Raw genomic sequence first — 14,058 nt, forward strand, 5'->3', positions numbered from 1 at the left:
ACCTTAAGTGATTGTTTCCGAGGCATACATGTGTCCAGTATGCACGTGTGCGGAAAATTAAACGTAGAGGAAGGCAGAGATTCCGAGTGCAATGAATTCAGTGCTGTTTGTATGAATGCTCGGAACCCGGAACCCCTCCTTTCCCAAGTATTCGTTTAGCGGATATCCTTTCCCTAGTCTTTGATTACCTGACGGAAACATTATTTTCCTTTCCCTAACCATCGATTGGTGAGAAGTGTCGTGTGATTTATTATTGGTAGTTGTCCCCGCTAAGGCCGAAGACAGAGGGCTTAAATCTAAGCGCCCTAGGTTAAGCGGGGGCTGATTTCGTCTAATCAACGGTTGAGTCATGCTGTAAATAGTTTTCTCCTTGCTCGTTTCTTCTTGTTTTTTTATGTGTCATGCCGTCGAGTCATGTGAATGCTTGCGAGTCCGAGACATCAATTTATCAATAAACCCGGTTTTATCATCAACAAGTGTTTTTTCACGTCGCCACGCGAAGGGAAAACTGAACTGAGCGCCTAGTGCTTGTAAAAGAAGTTAGGGCGCGAAGTTATGCCCTCTCGTCGAAACAGTGCTCAGTGGACTGAGATCTTCCTCCCTGCTACGTATACGCCTTGTGTTATTTTGGTTTAAACTCAGTTCGGTTGAGCACCGTGGGACTGTAAAGAGGAAGATGGCAGCAGCGGAAGCCGCGCCTGCGTAGGGAGAGAGATGCATGCGTTGACTGTCAGAGCCGTTTGTAATTCTGTCAGAATTAAAATATTTCTGCAACGGAGTTAGGGATCCAGCCGAGAAGCATTTGAACTGCGTTGGCCTCGATGCCATTGAGAACATGCACGCTCCCGTCCGCCTTGGACACAGACAAGTCCACCCGTGTACAGAGACTGCTGACAACCTGCTCATAGCTAGCTGTGCTCTTACTTGCAGGCACTGTTCAGCACAGAACTTTCGTATGGAAGGGCGCCCAAAGATGCCGGAAAAGTCACCGTTAAAGGCAGTGTGCACGTGGTTTCTGCACCACAATTTGGTGAGGTCTCTCAGGTAAAACACCAGGTTGTTCACCTTCATGGCGTTGTACCACCTGTTTATGCCGCTCACTCAAATCAAATCAAATCGAATCAAATCTTTATTTCCATCAGGTGCTACAGATGGAGGGCTATGGAAAAAAAGCTGCCACTTGGCAGCTTGACGAGTCCGCAGCCCCATATAGGAACGAAGCAAACTCTCCATGCCGTGGTCATCGGACACGCTGAAGATGTCTGGGTCGCGTTATAGGAGAACTACAGGGTAAACAACGAGCGTAGTGCAGGCGGAGGAGGCCGTCAAACTTAAAGGTATTTTCTATAAATTCATTTTCGTTCAGATCCAATCTTCACTTAATCCTGTCCTACCCTGAGGACAGGGTTAAATGGTTTTCCAGACATGGAAGTAGTATTTGCCCTGCAGTGGGAGTAGCCAAGCTGACGATGACAATTTTTAATCCTGAACTTGCAACTTTCAGCCACCTATCTTCTAATCGCTTTGTATTTAGTTCTACAGCAGATTCATTCATATTACCTTCCTTACCTTTAAATATCAGGGTCTCAGCGAGAGTTAGCTTGCAGCGACAACTGAATGAATACTGCTACATTCTACTTGAGATATTGAATTGTTTCTGCTGATTTATCACACAGTGCACATGTGTCATCTTCTTGCTTAAATTTCTTTTTCTAGCTACGCGTTTTAAGGCACTGTTATTTAGCTTCAAAGAGTAATTGCCTCTCTTGTTATCACAGGACGATTCCTTCCTGATTTTCTTTTTATGATTTCAGTATAGTTCTGCATACGGCTTCTTTTTCATGGAATTAATCCAATTTTTACTTCCGTTTTTAACCTGCGCTTTAAAGCTCTTTTCACTTCGTCCTTGTTCCCTGCATACTTACTCGTAAGTTTCCCAGCCCTTTTCCACCATTGTGAGTTAGAGCTCTTTCTGTAAAATAATTAAATACATTAACTGCCCACCTGATATCTACCAATTTCCCCAGGCGATCTTCATACAATATTTTAGTCTCAGCTTCAGATGCTTCGAACGACGCCCAGCCGTTGTCCCCCTGTACTGTCTGATTTGTGGTTTTGGCGTGGGCATCTAGGCCTAATCTTCCAACAGCTTGCTGTTTTTTTTTTCTAGTCCCGGATGAACTTGCACCCGTGTCACTCTCCCTGGGATCAGCGCCCTCAATCGGCGACTGTTGGCAGTTGGAAAGCTGGGCTAGTTGGTTGTTCATGATGAAATTTGTGGGCGCGAACAAAGAAAACACAGAGAAGATACCACAGGACATAAGGCGCCTGTCCTGTGGTATCTTCTGGGTGTTTTGTTTGTTCGCGCCCACAAATTTCATCATGTTGGCAGTTATTAGAAAGGGCGCCCCCATTTCCGGTGGCGATCTGCCGGTGCTCTGCACACTAGTTAGTATAAATCTAGGCACTGTAGCGCCAGGGTGGCGAGATAGCCGGGGACCGTGAAGCTGCAGGAAGCCGTGTTGTACCCGCTCAGAGGGCGGTCGGAAGCGAACTCACGAATGCAGCCAATACGTCCGCAGCTCATCGCGGGTACAGCCTGAGGGCACGAAATGCACCAACAGCCACGCAGTTCCGTGTTTCCGCCTGATTCCAGCTCGGTAGTCCAGAAACACTAAAGCCGGCTCTCCAGAGATGCGCAGCTCGTTACTTCTAGTTAAAAAATTAAAAAAATTGGTTAGCGATTGTTGGGGGCTGGTAAAGCGAAGAAAAAAAGGGCTTGCAAGGGACCATGAGGGCAACGGAAAGGGACGCAGGTAGAGCGGGAAAATTACCGCTAAGCATGGCACGTCCTCCTTTGGATTGCTGGGATTCGGCGTTCGCACTATGGACATGTGAAGCCAAGTCCACAACCTACGAAAGGGCAAGACGGCGAAAAGCTTCCGGCTGTTGAACCCGATTCCGAACACCAATTCGTGCAATAGCCCAGTGGGGCTGCAGTATGTATAAAAAAACAAATAAATGAATGGTGAGGTCAGCGTATTAGTTAAATCAAATCAAATCAAATCAAAATTTATTTTCAACATTACAATGTTGATGGCTTCCGTGACAAAAAGCTGTGAGGACAGCTTGACTAGGTCAGGGAACCATTTTGGCAGCAGCGACTTCATATACACTTCAATAATTCAAATACAAATGAAATGTGCAACAGAATACATACATTGTCTTACTGAGTACAATAGTTAAAATGCAAGTGAATATTGTAATGGAATACACGGACTTCATTCATCAACTTAACTACGCCACAAAAGAACAATGTGCCCTACAATAAAACTACGCAACAAACGAATAAAAATTAGTACCATAAAGCGTTTTACCCATGAGATCCCGATGAGAAGGCAAACACACACACACTCACTCTGTATGCCCAATTTCACAATTATCACTCAAAATCATATAACAGTCTTAGAAAATTGCCCAGAAACAAACATGCTGCGCAATGCGGTGCGCGTTAGGGCAATGGAACCAGAAAATTGTGTTTTAATCTTGTTTAATAGAAATGGTACGTTGTACGTTAATGTTTGCAGAAGATAATTAGTGCGTGGCCGCGGTACATACCATTCCTCAGACGCTCTGGTTCGATATGTGCGAGTTTGCAAAGTAAGAGTACACAGCTCCTTCAGGAACTGCTGGTAAGATACACTTGAGAAGTACAGCAGGTATAGTAGACGGTAATCGTAAATCTGTTGTATACTGACCAACTTGAACTGAGTAAAGAGGTCATGAGTGTGGTGAAAGTATGAAACATTAGCAATGCAACGAACAGCTTTCTTTTCGAGCCTATGTAGTATAGTTATGTTTTTTTTAGTAGTCGTGGCCCAAATTAACGTGCAGTAGTTAATGTGGGACCGAAAGACGGAGTGAAAAACTTGAAGTTTAATGTTAGTTGGAAAAATATCTCGAGATCGACGTATTAAGCCAACAGCGGAAGAGAGTTTTTTCACCAGTTGCTGTATATGCGCATCCCAAGTCATACGGTGCGATAGTACCACTCCTAAAACCTTGTGCTCTTTGACTATATCGATTGTAGAGCTGCCCAAGCGGAGCCCGCCAATCAAACTTACTGGTTTGTTTTTTGAAGCAAACAGAATGGCTTTTGATTTTTTAGGATTTATTCTTAAACAGTTTTTGCTCGACCAATCAAGCAATTTGCAGAGAGTTTCATTAGCGGTATGCAGTAGGTGAAAACTATTATCTGATGTGAAAAACAAGCTGGTATCATCAGCGTACAAAACAAACTTGACATGCTTATCAATACGAACCACATCGTTCACATAGATATTAAACAAAAACGGTCCCAAAACGCTGCCTTGAGGGACGCCGCATGGTATTTCTTTAAAGGACGACAGACTGCCATCGATAACTACAGACTGCATGCGTGTTGCAAGGTATGACTTTAAGAGTGAATGGGGTATGCCCCGAATGCCATAGTGATACAGTTTATTAAGGAGAACAGTATGGTTGAGGCAGTCGAAAGCTTTGCTATAATCTACAAACACCCCAAGCGTTAGTTTATTTGCATCCATGTTTTTGAGTATCAATTCCTTTTGAATCAAAAGGGCAGACTCGGTAGAGCACCCTTTTCTGAACCCATGCTGACATTCAGAAAGAAGTTTATGCTTGGTAAAAAAGGGGTCGAGACGAGACAGAATAACTTTTTCAAGACCTTTTGAAAACACTGGGAGAACTGACACTGGTCGGTAGTTGGCAGCATCATTTTTGTCGCCACCTTTATATATAACTGAAACTTTTGCGCGTTTCATGTTTAGTGGAAAAAAACCCGTCTCCAAAGCAAGGTTATAAATGTGTACGAGGGCTGGACAGATGACGTCGAGGACGTATTTGACCGGTCGGACCTGGATATTATCTATGTCAAGGCTTTTACTGTTCTTTAGTGACGTAAATATGTTGTAAACCTCAGCTGTATTAGTTGGCACCATAAAAACAGTGTTCAAGAGGTTGTCGTCAAGGACGCAAGACGTTACAGAAGGAGCAGCATTGTTAGTCATGGCAGTTATGTAGTGGGTGTTGAAATGCTCTGCTAGAGCACCTTCAGTAAGCAGTTGACCTTCGACAGTCATCTGAAACTGATTAGGCGCAGCTGTACGCAGGCCGAGTGCGTCGTTCACAATCTTCCAGATCCGATCAGGACGAGATGTCGAGGCATCCTGAATCAGCTGCTGAAAGTACTGCACTTTGGCTTTCCTTAGTTCTGATGTGATTCGATTGCGTAGTTTCTTGAACTCTACAAATATGGAAGGATTACGCGTTTTTAAGAACAGAGCGAAAAGCTTATTTTTATCTTCAATCATTTTTACCTGCTCGATGCCGATCCAAGGTTTTCTTATCGATCGACGCTGCCTAACAGATTTCAGTTTAAAGCATGCCTTGTAATGGGCAGAAAAAATAGTCATAAAAGTGTCGTATGCTTTATCTGCAGTACTTTCTGCAAAAACCTCAGACCAGTCAGTGCTAATAATTTTGTTCCTAAAATCATCGAGACTGGTGTCATTTATAGATTGAAAAATGAACTTTGAACGAGAAGGTTTGCGACCCACAGCGACGTCTGAATAAGCCATAAAAACAGGACAATGATCACTCAGGCTGCAATTGACGGTTCCGGCTGCGGTTACTGGTGTGTTGCTGTTCGTAATCAATAGGTCCAAAACCGATGCAGTTGTTGATGTGACACGCGTTGGTGTTTTAATGACGTTTTGAAACCCACAGGCTGCAAGTTTGTTGTTCAGTTCAGTAGAAGAGGTATTACCTGCAGTAACATTAATATTAAAATCTCCACCAAGAACTAGCCGCAATCGTTCGAAGGATGCATATTCGAGTAGGTTATCCACAAAGTCCATGAATCTTTTAACATCGCCTGAAGGAGGTCGGTATACGACAGCGAAAAGAGTGCTCTCTTGTTGCAAACAAAGTGCTTCATAATGTTTGGTGATGTCGGTAAACTGGGACACCTTCTCACTTGATAAACTGTCAGAAATGTACATGCCAACGCCGCCACCACGCTTGTCGGTTCGATTGATAAAAAAATTATTATAACCAGGTAGCAAAGGCGCACAGTTGCTCGTTGTGCACCAAGTTTCAGTTAGCATGATAACATTAAATCGGAAAGAAAACTGTTCAATGAAAAGAGCAAATTCATCGTGTTTTTTTGCCAGAGAACGGATGTTAAGGTGAATAAAGGATACTGTGCTTTTTGCAGATGAGCACAGTTTAGCTGTTCTAGGTTCAACAAACTGCTGATATAAGACATCAGAAAGACTGAACATTTTATGGTAGCTGCAATTCGCACCACTTCATTAACAAAACCATTCAGGAGATCTTAGTAAGGTCGTCCACAGACTCAATATGAACAACATCGCTACCCTCAGTTTTCCGTGCCAATATTTTGCCATTGCGTGTCCACACGAACCGCCATTCACATGCTTTCTTACGTGCAATGGCCGATGACAGCAGCTTTTTCAGGCTTGGACACAAGTGTTCGTTGACGAACACTGGAGGGCTGCTTGCAGAGCTATCTGTACCGTCAGCACGGCTGTCAAACAATCCTAGACTTTCGTTAGTGATGCGCTTCTTCCTTGATTTTTCTAGAACTTGGTCACGTTTCTGGCGACTTCTGAACTGCACAACAATATTGCTCGCAGCGAACTTTTTTGTTTCTTGATTTTCGCTCAGCTCAACAATGTCGCTCTGTCGAGCATTCCGCGCTGACACACGATGGCAGGCCTCAATATCTAAAGGCGAGACAGGTTCGCCGACAGCAGTGCCAATTTTACTAACAAGCTCAACAACATCCTCCGTCTCTGTTTGGATTACACCTTTGATCTCAAGGTTGCATTTCCGAGAGTACTGGTCGTTGTGAACAAACATTTTTTCAAGATCTTTTATGCGTTTCTCATTTTCCTCACACTTCTTCCGAAGGCACTCATTTTCATTCTTAAGCTGTTTATTTTCGGCAAGGACCTCCCCCAAGTCTTTTCTGAATTGCTCAAGATCCTTATTAATATACTCCATACTTTTGACCATTTCTCTCATCTCAGCCCTCTCCTCCCGACTGTCGCTTCGGGCGCCCTTTTCAGATGAATTATGGCCCTTTCCCATTCTAGACAGGTCCTCCTGATAGAAGAGCTACCGCGAACAAGAATCGACAAACAATTTCAAAGAAGTCAATGTAACGGCAATGCAACAACACTTCAGCAGCAGCAACGACGCCCTTACTAAAAAAAAAAAACCAACAACAAACAGACTGCAACTAACCTGCGTAGTCGACAAGGCAACTGTCAAAGTGGTGCCTTCAGGCGTCGTCGGTGCTGCCAAATGGCGCGTCCAGGGATAGCACAGAGTTTATATAGGCGAGCGGTGACGTCACAGTCCCTCGTGGTACCCAGCAGACGAGGTAGATATCAGGGTTATCGGTGATGACCGTGCAGCAGCGTTGGCCCGTCGGTCCAGATGTGTGCCACACGTGGAGGGACGTGGAAATACAGAAGTGCTGCGCCAAGAACCTGCGTAGTCGACAAGGCAACTGTCAAAGTGGTGCCTTCAGGCGTCGTCGGTGCTGCCAAATGGCGCGTCCAGGGATAGCACAGAGTTTATATAGGCGAGCGGTGACGTCACAGTCCCTCGTGGTACCCAGCAGACGAGGTAGATATCAGGGTTATCGGTGATGACCGTGCAGCAGCGTTGGCCCGTCGGTCCAGATGTGTGCCACACGTGGAGGGACGTGGAAATACAGAAGTGCTGCGCCAAGAACCTGCGTAGTCGACAAGGCAACTGTCAAAGTGGTGCCTTCAGGCGTCGTCGGTGCTGCCAAATCTGCTGCAAAGTTAATACCAACATGCCACGACGAGGACTATTTAAGGGCCCATAGGGCTTTCCAGTGGCCCGCGTATCAAGAACACAAGACGTCGCACAGTCTGCGGATTTTCCGAACCCCTCATACGGCACCCTTTTAAAAGGAACGCCGAATGAGGAATCTCTCTGTGACGACACTGTCAGAAAAGCCACAGCCGTCCGATAGAGCAGTGCAAGCGGTAACGTCAGGACAAAAGGTGTCGAAATTCAGTCTACCAGGCGTTTGAACGCGTACCGCGAGGGAAGCAGTGCAGGGGGCTGCGAACTCGGAAAGAATAGAGAGACCAGCCTGACTCGTTGAGCCTCGCGGTCCGCGGTAGGTTCCGCTTTTCACGCTTGGCGAGTGCGCGTTTTGCAACAAGCACCACACCACTCCTGAACAGGGGCCGGAACCAGGTCTTCCGGGTGCGGGCCGGACGCGCTACAATTCTAGATTACTGACACGTCGCCTTCGTCCGCGAGTTAATGGCGTCCCAAGACTAAGCACTCTGTGGGGGTCGGAAAAAAGGGCGCCGTCTCAGGCAGTGTTTCGTGCTCGGACTTCGTGCAGTGTGTTCTGAATAGCGCTGCACACGCTCCCACCTGGTTGGCGGGAATGCGACCTCTTAGCAAGGCTGGCTTCTTGAATTCTCTTCCAACTCAAGCGGCCTTCTAAGTGCAGCAGTGAGACCTATCGAGAATTCTAATGATGCGCACCACGAAAGTATGCACACCAGAATTAAATGGGAGCGTAAGAGGCTAGAAGTTGTTCTCGTTCTGTATACTACTTAAAGCCTTACAAGCACGGAAGCAATACCATTACGGCAATTAGAGTACAATAATTCGAGTAATAGACAATAATTTCAGTTGTAATCTGATACAGTAATCTGGCAACGAAAGTAGCAATTGATTTTTAGGTATTGGTCTGCACGAGATGGAGGGTTAAGATGCGGTTCATTTGAGTCGCGGGGTTCACAATGCTTTGCCCTCAATGTCTGGGCGACGTGGTAGGGCTAGGGCAGTTTGAGCGAACCCTGCTGCGTTATTCGATCTCGGATGCCATGAATCATATGCACTTCTCGCCTCTGACCTTTACTCAACTAATGAGGTAAAGTGTCCTCAGTCGTCATCACTAGCGAAAGGTAAATTTCGTATACGTATAACATGAAACTCATATAGTTAATTTACCGCCCCCCCCCCCCCCCCCAACTGAGATCAGTGTTGCAAAATTTTACAGCCAGAGCCGGAACTCAATAAGTTCTAGCGTAACTCGCTATTTCGCTCATATTGTCCCTTTGTACGAATATTAGAACTAGTAGCGAATATGGGTAAATATATTCAGTTCGTATTCGTTCGTGTCCAATTAGTAAGTAGAAAACCAGCGGAAAGGACGCGTTCACAAGGAGGAGAAGTACACAGGACAACGCTGGGACAATCCCAACGTTGTCCTGTGTACTTCTCCTCCTTGTGAACGCGTCCTTTCCGCTAGTTTTCTACTTCCCATGCACCTTCTGTCCCAACAAGCTACGCTTCTTCAATAACATGTGTCCGATTAGGTTTCAGGAAACATTAGTCGTATTCGATTAAGTTGTGAAGAAAGTACTATTGGCAAACCGCTATCGGTAATCCATTTTAGCTCCTGTTCAAAAGTAATGTTTACCATGCGTGCTCCCTTACGCTGTACCGAATAAGCCGGCCCAAGCCCGTGGATGCGGGAGTGCGATGGGAGGCGATACGGCTCCGTGGGTGCCACGACGACCTGCGGCTTCGGGAGAGGGCTGCTAAGAGGGACGTCGGTTGGGCCGTTTAGGAGGGGCGCGCTTGTTTGATGACGGTGCGGTGAACAATGGTCCGTTGTGGGGGCGCGCTCTGAACTTGCCAACCGCTCTACGTGCCCCCTCACCATGCTGTGCGCGGGAGCTCCCCTCGGCGAGGGTACAAAGCTAGTTCGCGAGCCGTGACGTTTTTGTGGCTCATCTGGCTTTCTTTCCTTCTTTTCATTCTATATTTTTGTTTCTCCGTGTTTGGCTCATAAGACAGGCTTAACTAGTTCGACTGGGACGCGACAGAATGTCGGGGTGGGGTGGGAGCCACTGGTGATGGGTCAATGTTGACATTCCCGCACGGCCGGCTTTTAAAACGTTCGGCGCATGAGTGCATGTTCGCCGCGGCGATTCTGCTGACGTGCAAACGTTTCCACTGAGACGCCGGAAGCATCCGTTACAGCCCAAGGCAAACTATGGAGCCCAACGACCACACGCATATTTGTCAACAGGCCCGCCTCCTTTGGAATTTCCTAGACCAGATTGTTAGGCCTCTTCCCACCTTCGCATCTCTACGTTCAGTTTTGCCTTTGCGGAACCGTTCTTGCTAGCAGTTTCCTATTTTCCTTCTTTAGGAATTAAGGTGGGCAATGTTCAGAAAGTCCGCAGCTCAAGTCAGAGCCGCGTTAGACATCTTGTTATGGTTGGTTGGTTGGTTTATGGGGTTTAATGTCCCAAAGCAACTGAGGCTATGAGAGACGCCGTAGTGGAGGGCTCCGGAAATTTCGACCACCTGGGGTTCTTTAACGTGCACTGACATCGCACAGTACACGGGCCTCTAGAATTTCTCCTCCAAAGAAATTCTGCCGCCGCGGCCGGGATCGAACCCGCGTCTTTTGGGTCAGCAGCCGAGCACCATAACCGCTGAGCCACCGCGGCGGCACATCTTGTTATGACCAGGACAGGGAGGCGCGGCAGTTTGTTACAGTTGAATTTTGTACGGCTACTTTGCATGATTTCATGACAGACGAACCTCGACACAGCTTTGATAACATTGTTTCGTCCTCACCTGCCGGTGCTTACTTTCTCTAAGCCTGAGAGAAGTGGTCCAACTCTTTCAATTGTGGCTATCGATATTTTCTTTTAAAAAACGTTGCTTAAGTGGACACGCTTCCGCGAAGAACAAGAATATGGCCCGTGGTCGCTCTTGGTGACGCTTTATTTCTTCACAAGGCTCATCGTGAAGTAGGGTGCACAAGAAACACGAAACACAAAGCACAGAGCACGAGGAAGAAGCAGCGCACTAACAACTGACGCGAAATCGGAAAACACTTCCGCTCACAGAGCATGCGTGCCTCCTTTCTGAACGGGTCAGAAACAACAAAAAAAAACTTATTAAACAGGCTTGCTGTATTCTTAAAATAACCGAAAAATAATAAAAAGAAAAAGCGGAAGAGCTGCGAAATGCACGATATGTGGTTCTAGCGTGCGGTTTGGTTGAAACCTCGTGATGGCGCATGTGGTGAAGCTTACGTATTTCCCAGAAACTTTCGTTCTTTGTCCAACGATAACACCATAGATGCTAAACTAAAGCGTTAGTTACTACCTGCCGCGATTATGTTAGAACGCCTCCAAAATATGCCTGTCAAATTTCTCCTTGCAGTGGTTAATAGCATAGCATAGCACAGAAAAACTTTGTTGAGTTCGGATCAAGTGTCAGGAGGACGGACTCGCCCTCCCGTCCTTGTCAGATAGCCGTTGGGACCTGGCTGCTTCTAGGGCTTGTCTGATGATGCTCTTCTTCTCTGCCAGGTCCTAGCTGCCAAGCAAAACATCCCATGGCTCCTTATTGTCCACTAAAGTTGTGCATTGGGTGCATGGCCGCGTCATATGGGCTAGAGTCGCTCCTTCTCCATAGGCTCTACCATAGTCCTTCATCTACATTTGCCGACGTTTAAGCCCGGCAGGAACCAACTCAGTGTGGCTGGGTTCGGCACCTGCAACTGCCTCCATGCTGCTTCCCTCTTGCTCAGCCTCCTCTGTGGTTCTCGATATTCCCGTCTGCTAAGTCTGTAGAACTGTTCGATATCTCGAGAAGAGTATCGCTCGTTTTCTGAAATGCATCCATCCTCTGAGACAGTCGCGGTGATCGGCCGGAAAGTCAGCCCTCGGGCGAGTTCATGAGCTCCCTCATTTCTCTGAAGAGTTTGGTGCGCAGGCGCCCAAATCAAGAGGATCTGACTCTCAATTTTACCCTTCAACAGTATGTGTTCTGCCACTGGCGATACTCTGCAAAATCAAAGTTGCTTATCGCTTCTTTATAGTCACTGATGACCACCTTTATATCCATGCTTCTAGCAGCAGTGAGGTGCAATATACACCTTCTATCGCCTTCCTTGCTTTTGTTCCCATCCATGCATTCTTTGCAATGCAAGCGAAGGTTCCAGCCAAATCCTGGTTGTAGCGACGTTTCACGTGAAGTATCGTTTATGCAACTCCCGGTCTTTCCGACGTAAAATAGGCCGCAGAAGAGGAATGCCCTCAACAACAACACTGTCGCCAACCTTGCAGTCGTCCGGCTTCCAAAAGTCGGTTACTTCTCAGAGGTCACGTATCTCAGTCAAGTATACAGAGAACTCCAATAATAAAGGGCCCATTCAAAGCGGATTTGGGGGAATATGCAGCTTCTAATGCATGTCATAGGCTTACGAATACCTCTACAAATACCTCTAAAAATACCTCTACTACCTCTACTTAAGTATACCTCTACAGCTGAAGCCACGAAAATAAACATTTTAAATTACTTTGCGCTGAAACAAAATGCCGACTGGCTGCGAAAATATCAGACGAATCCAGAGTACTTGCGTAAAAGGCAGTGAAATCCGTTAATGTAAAAAACTAGCTTTGATTCCACCTGTGTATTAAGTTTTCGGATGCACATTGTCACGTGCTACCCTGGAAATGAAACCGGGCTTTTGTAGTGTCCACCCGGACGCGTGTTCGCCAAATGCAGCCGGTACAGCCAGCGATGACAGCGCCGCCCACAGGCAGGTAGCAGCCACATTAAGGCTGGTTATAAATATTCATTCAGAACGACGGCTTGACATCGCTGCTATGGCGCAGTGGATTAGAGGCTCGTGTTGCGTATGGAAGGTCGGCCGTTCGACTCCGCTCTCTGTAATGTAGTTTTACTGTTTTTTCATTTCATTTTTTTTCAATCTTTTCCCTTTTAGGTCGCAAATCGTGATGCTCAGTGGCATATAACGCCGTTTAAGAGGATTTATTATCCCTTTTAGGTAAGGCGTTGTGACAATCTTCAGTCACCGTGATCAATTCACCGTGGTTTTAAGCCTTGTGGCTGTACAGGCTGCAGTTGGCGAATACGCCACCCGGACAGACAAGAAACGTCAGCAGTCGACGAGATCCCACGGCACACGGCCACTTTTAAACATCCGCACCGTCACTATTGGGGACTGGATCCCAAATTGTTGTCCCTAGAGACAGCATTTCCGTTATCCAGGGACTCCGGTTTGCATGCATACAAATTGTTCTTTTTAATTTTGTCTTCGTTCTACCGAAAGAGGCAGCCGAGGCAAACGGCTGAAGAATGTGACGGGGTCTAGGCATCTCGATACAACGTTTAATGTCCTTCAAGGCACTTTCTGCGCGATGATGTATAGCTGTGTTGTATGATGCCGTGAACGGGATTTTGCTACGCGTTAACCTTGCATTTGTCCGTCTTCGGAAAGTGGGCTTCTTGTCCGAAGTCACGCATATCAGCCCTTTGTAGAAGTCCCTTTAACATTAAAGTCAACAGAAAACCCGTTTTCGGATAATAACGATCACTTCGGGTACTTCCCTACTTGAGTTGAAAATGAGATTTTAAAACGTATACTAAGAGCAGAGTTATTAGAAAGCGGAAACAAATGTGCTTCTCCCATATAATTATGGGGGAAGGACTTTTAAGCACCTTTTTCGTTAAAACGAACGAAGAAGGCGAACGGCACGCCGCCTTTCTCCTCAAATTCTTCCCGTGGCAAGTGGTTTTCGCAGCCAGCGCGAGGCAAGTTGGGACGAGGGCAGAAGATTTGACATTCGTGCAACGCAGGCCCTGTATGCACACTGCCCCTATATTCAAGAAAATTGTATTAATTGAAGAAAGATGGATAGCTGGGCGAGTTTGTACTGATACATCGCGGGAGGGAACAGCGCGAACCAAACGACAGACGAAGCAAGAGGACACACAGACGAGCGCTCATCTGTGTGTCCTCTTGCTTCGTCTGTCGTCTTGTTCGCGCTGTTCCCTCCCACGATGTAAAATTGTATTAAATGGCAGATCTTGGTGTATATAACTTTTCTTCTGTTTCTAAACAAAAGCGGCACATGT

At 46.4% G+C, this 14,058-nt stretch overlaps 1 protein-coding gene across 1 annotated transcript in view; it reads left to right on the top strand.

Annotated features, from left to right (window-relative positions):
• Positions 1 to 13,169, top strand: part of LOC149326656 (uncharacterized) — a 27,181-nt gene extending 14,012 nt beyond the window's left edge. The window contains 1 exon segment of the mRNA XM_089564643.1: positions 13,038 to 13,169. Coding sequence (XP_089420769.1) covers positions 13,038 to 13,169 — 132 coding nt within the window.
• Positions 13,170 to 14,058: the final 889 nt, after the last annotated feature.

The sequence above is a fragment of the Amblyomma mixtum genome, chromosome 10 (genome assembly GCF_055824585.1).
Source record: "Amblyomma mixtum isolate Tamu chromosome 10, ASM5582458v1, whole genome shotgun sequence".
In the NCBI taxonomy this organism is placed as follows: Eukaryota; Metazoa; Arthropoda; class Arachnida; order Ixodida; family Ixodidae; genus Amblyomma; species Amblyomma mixtum.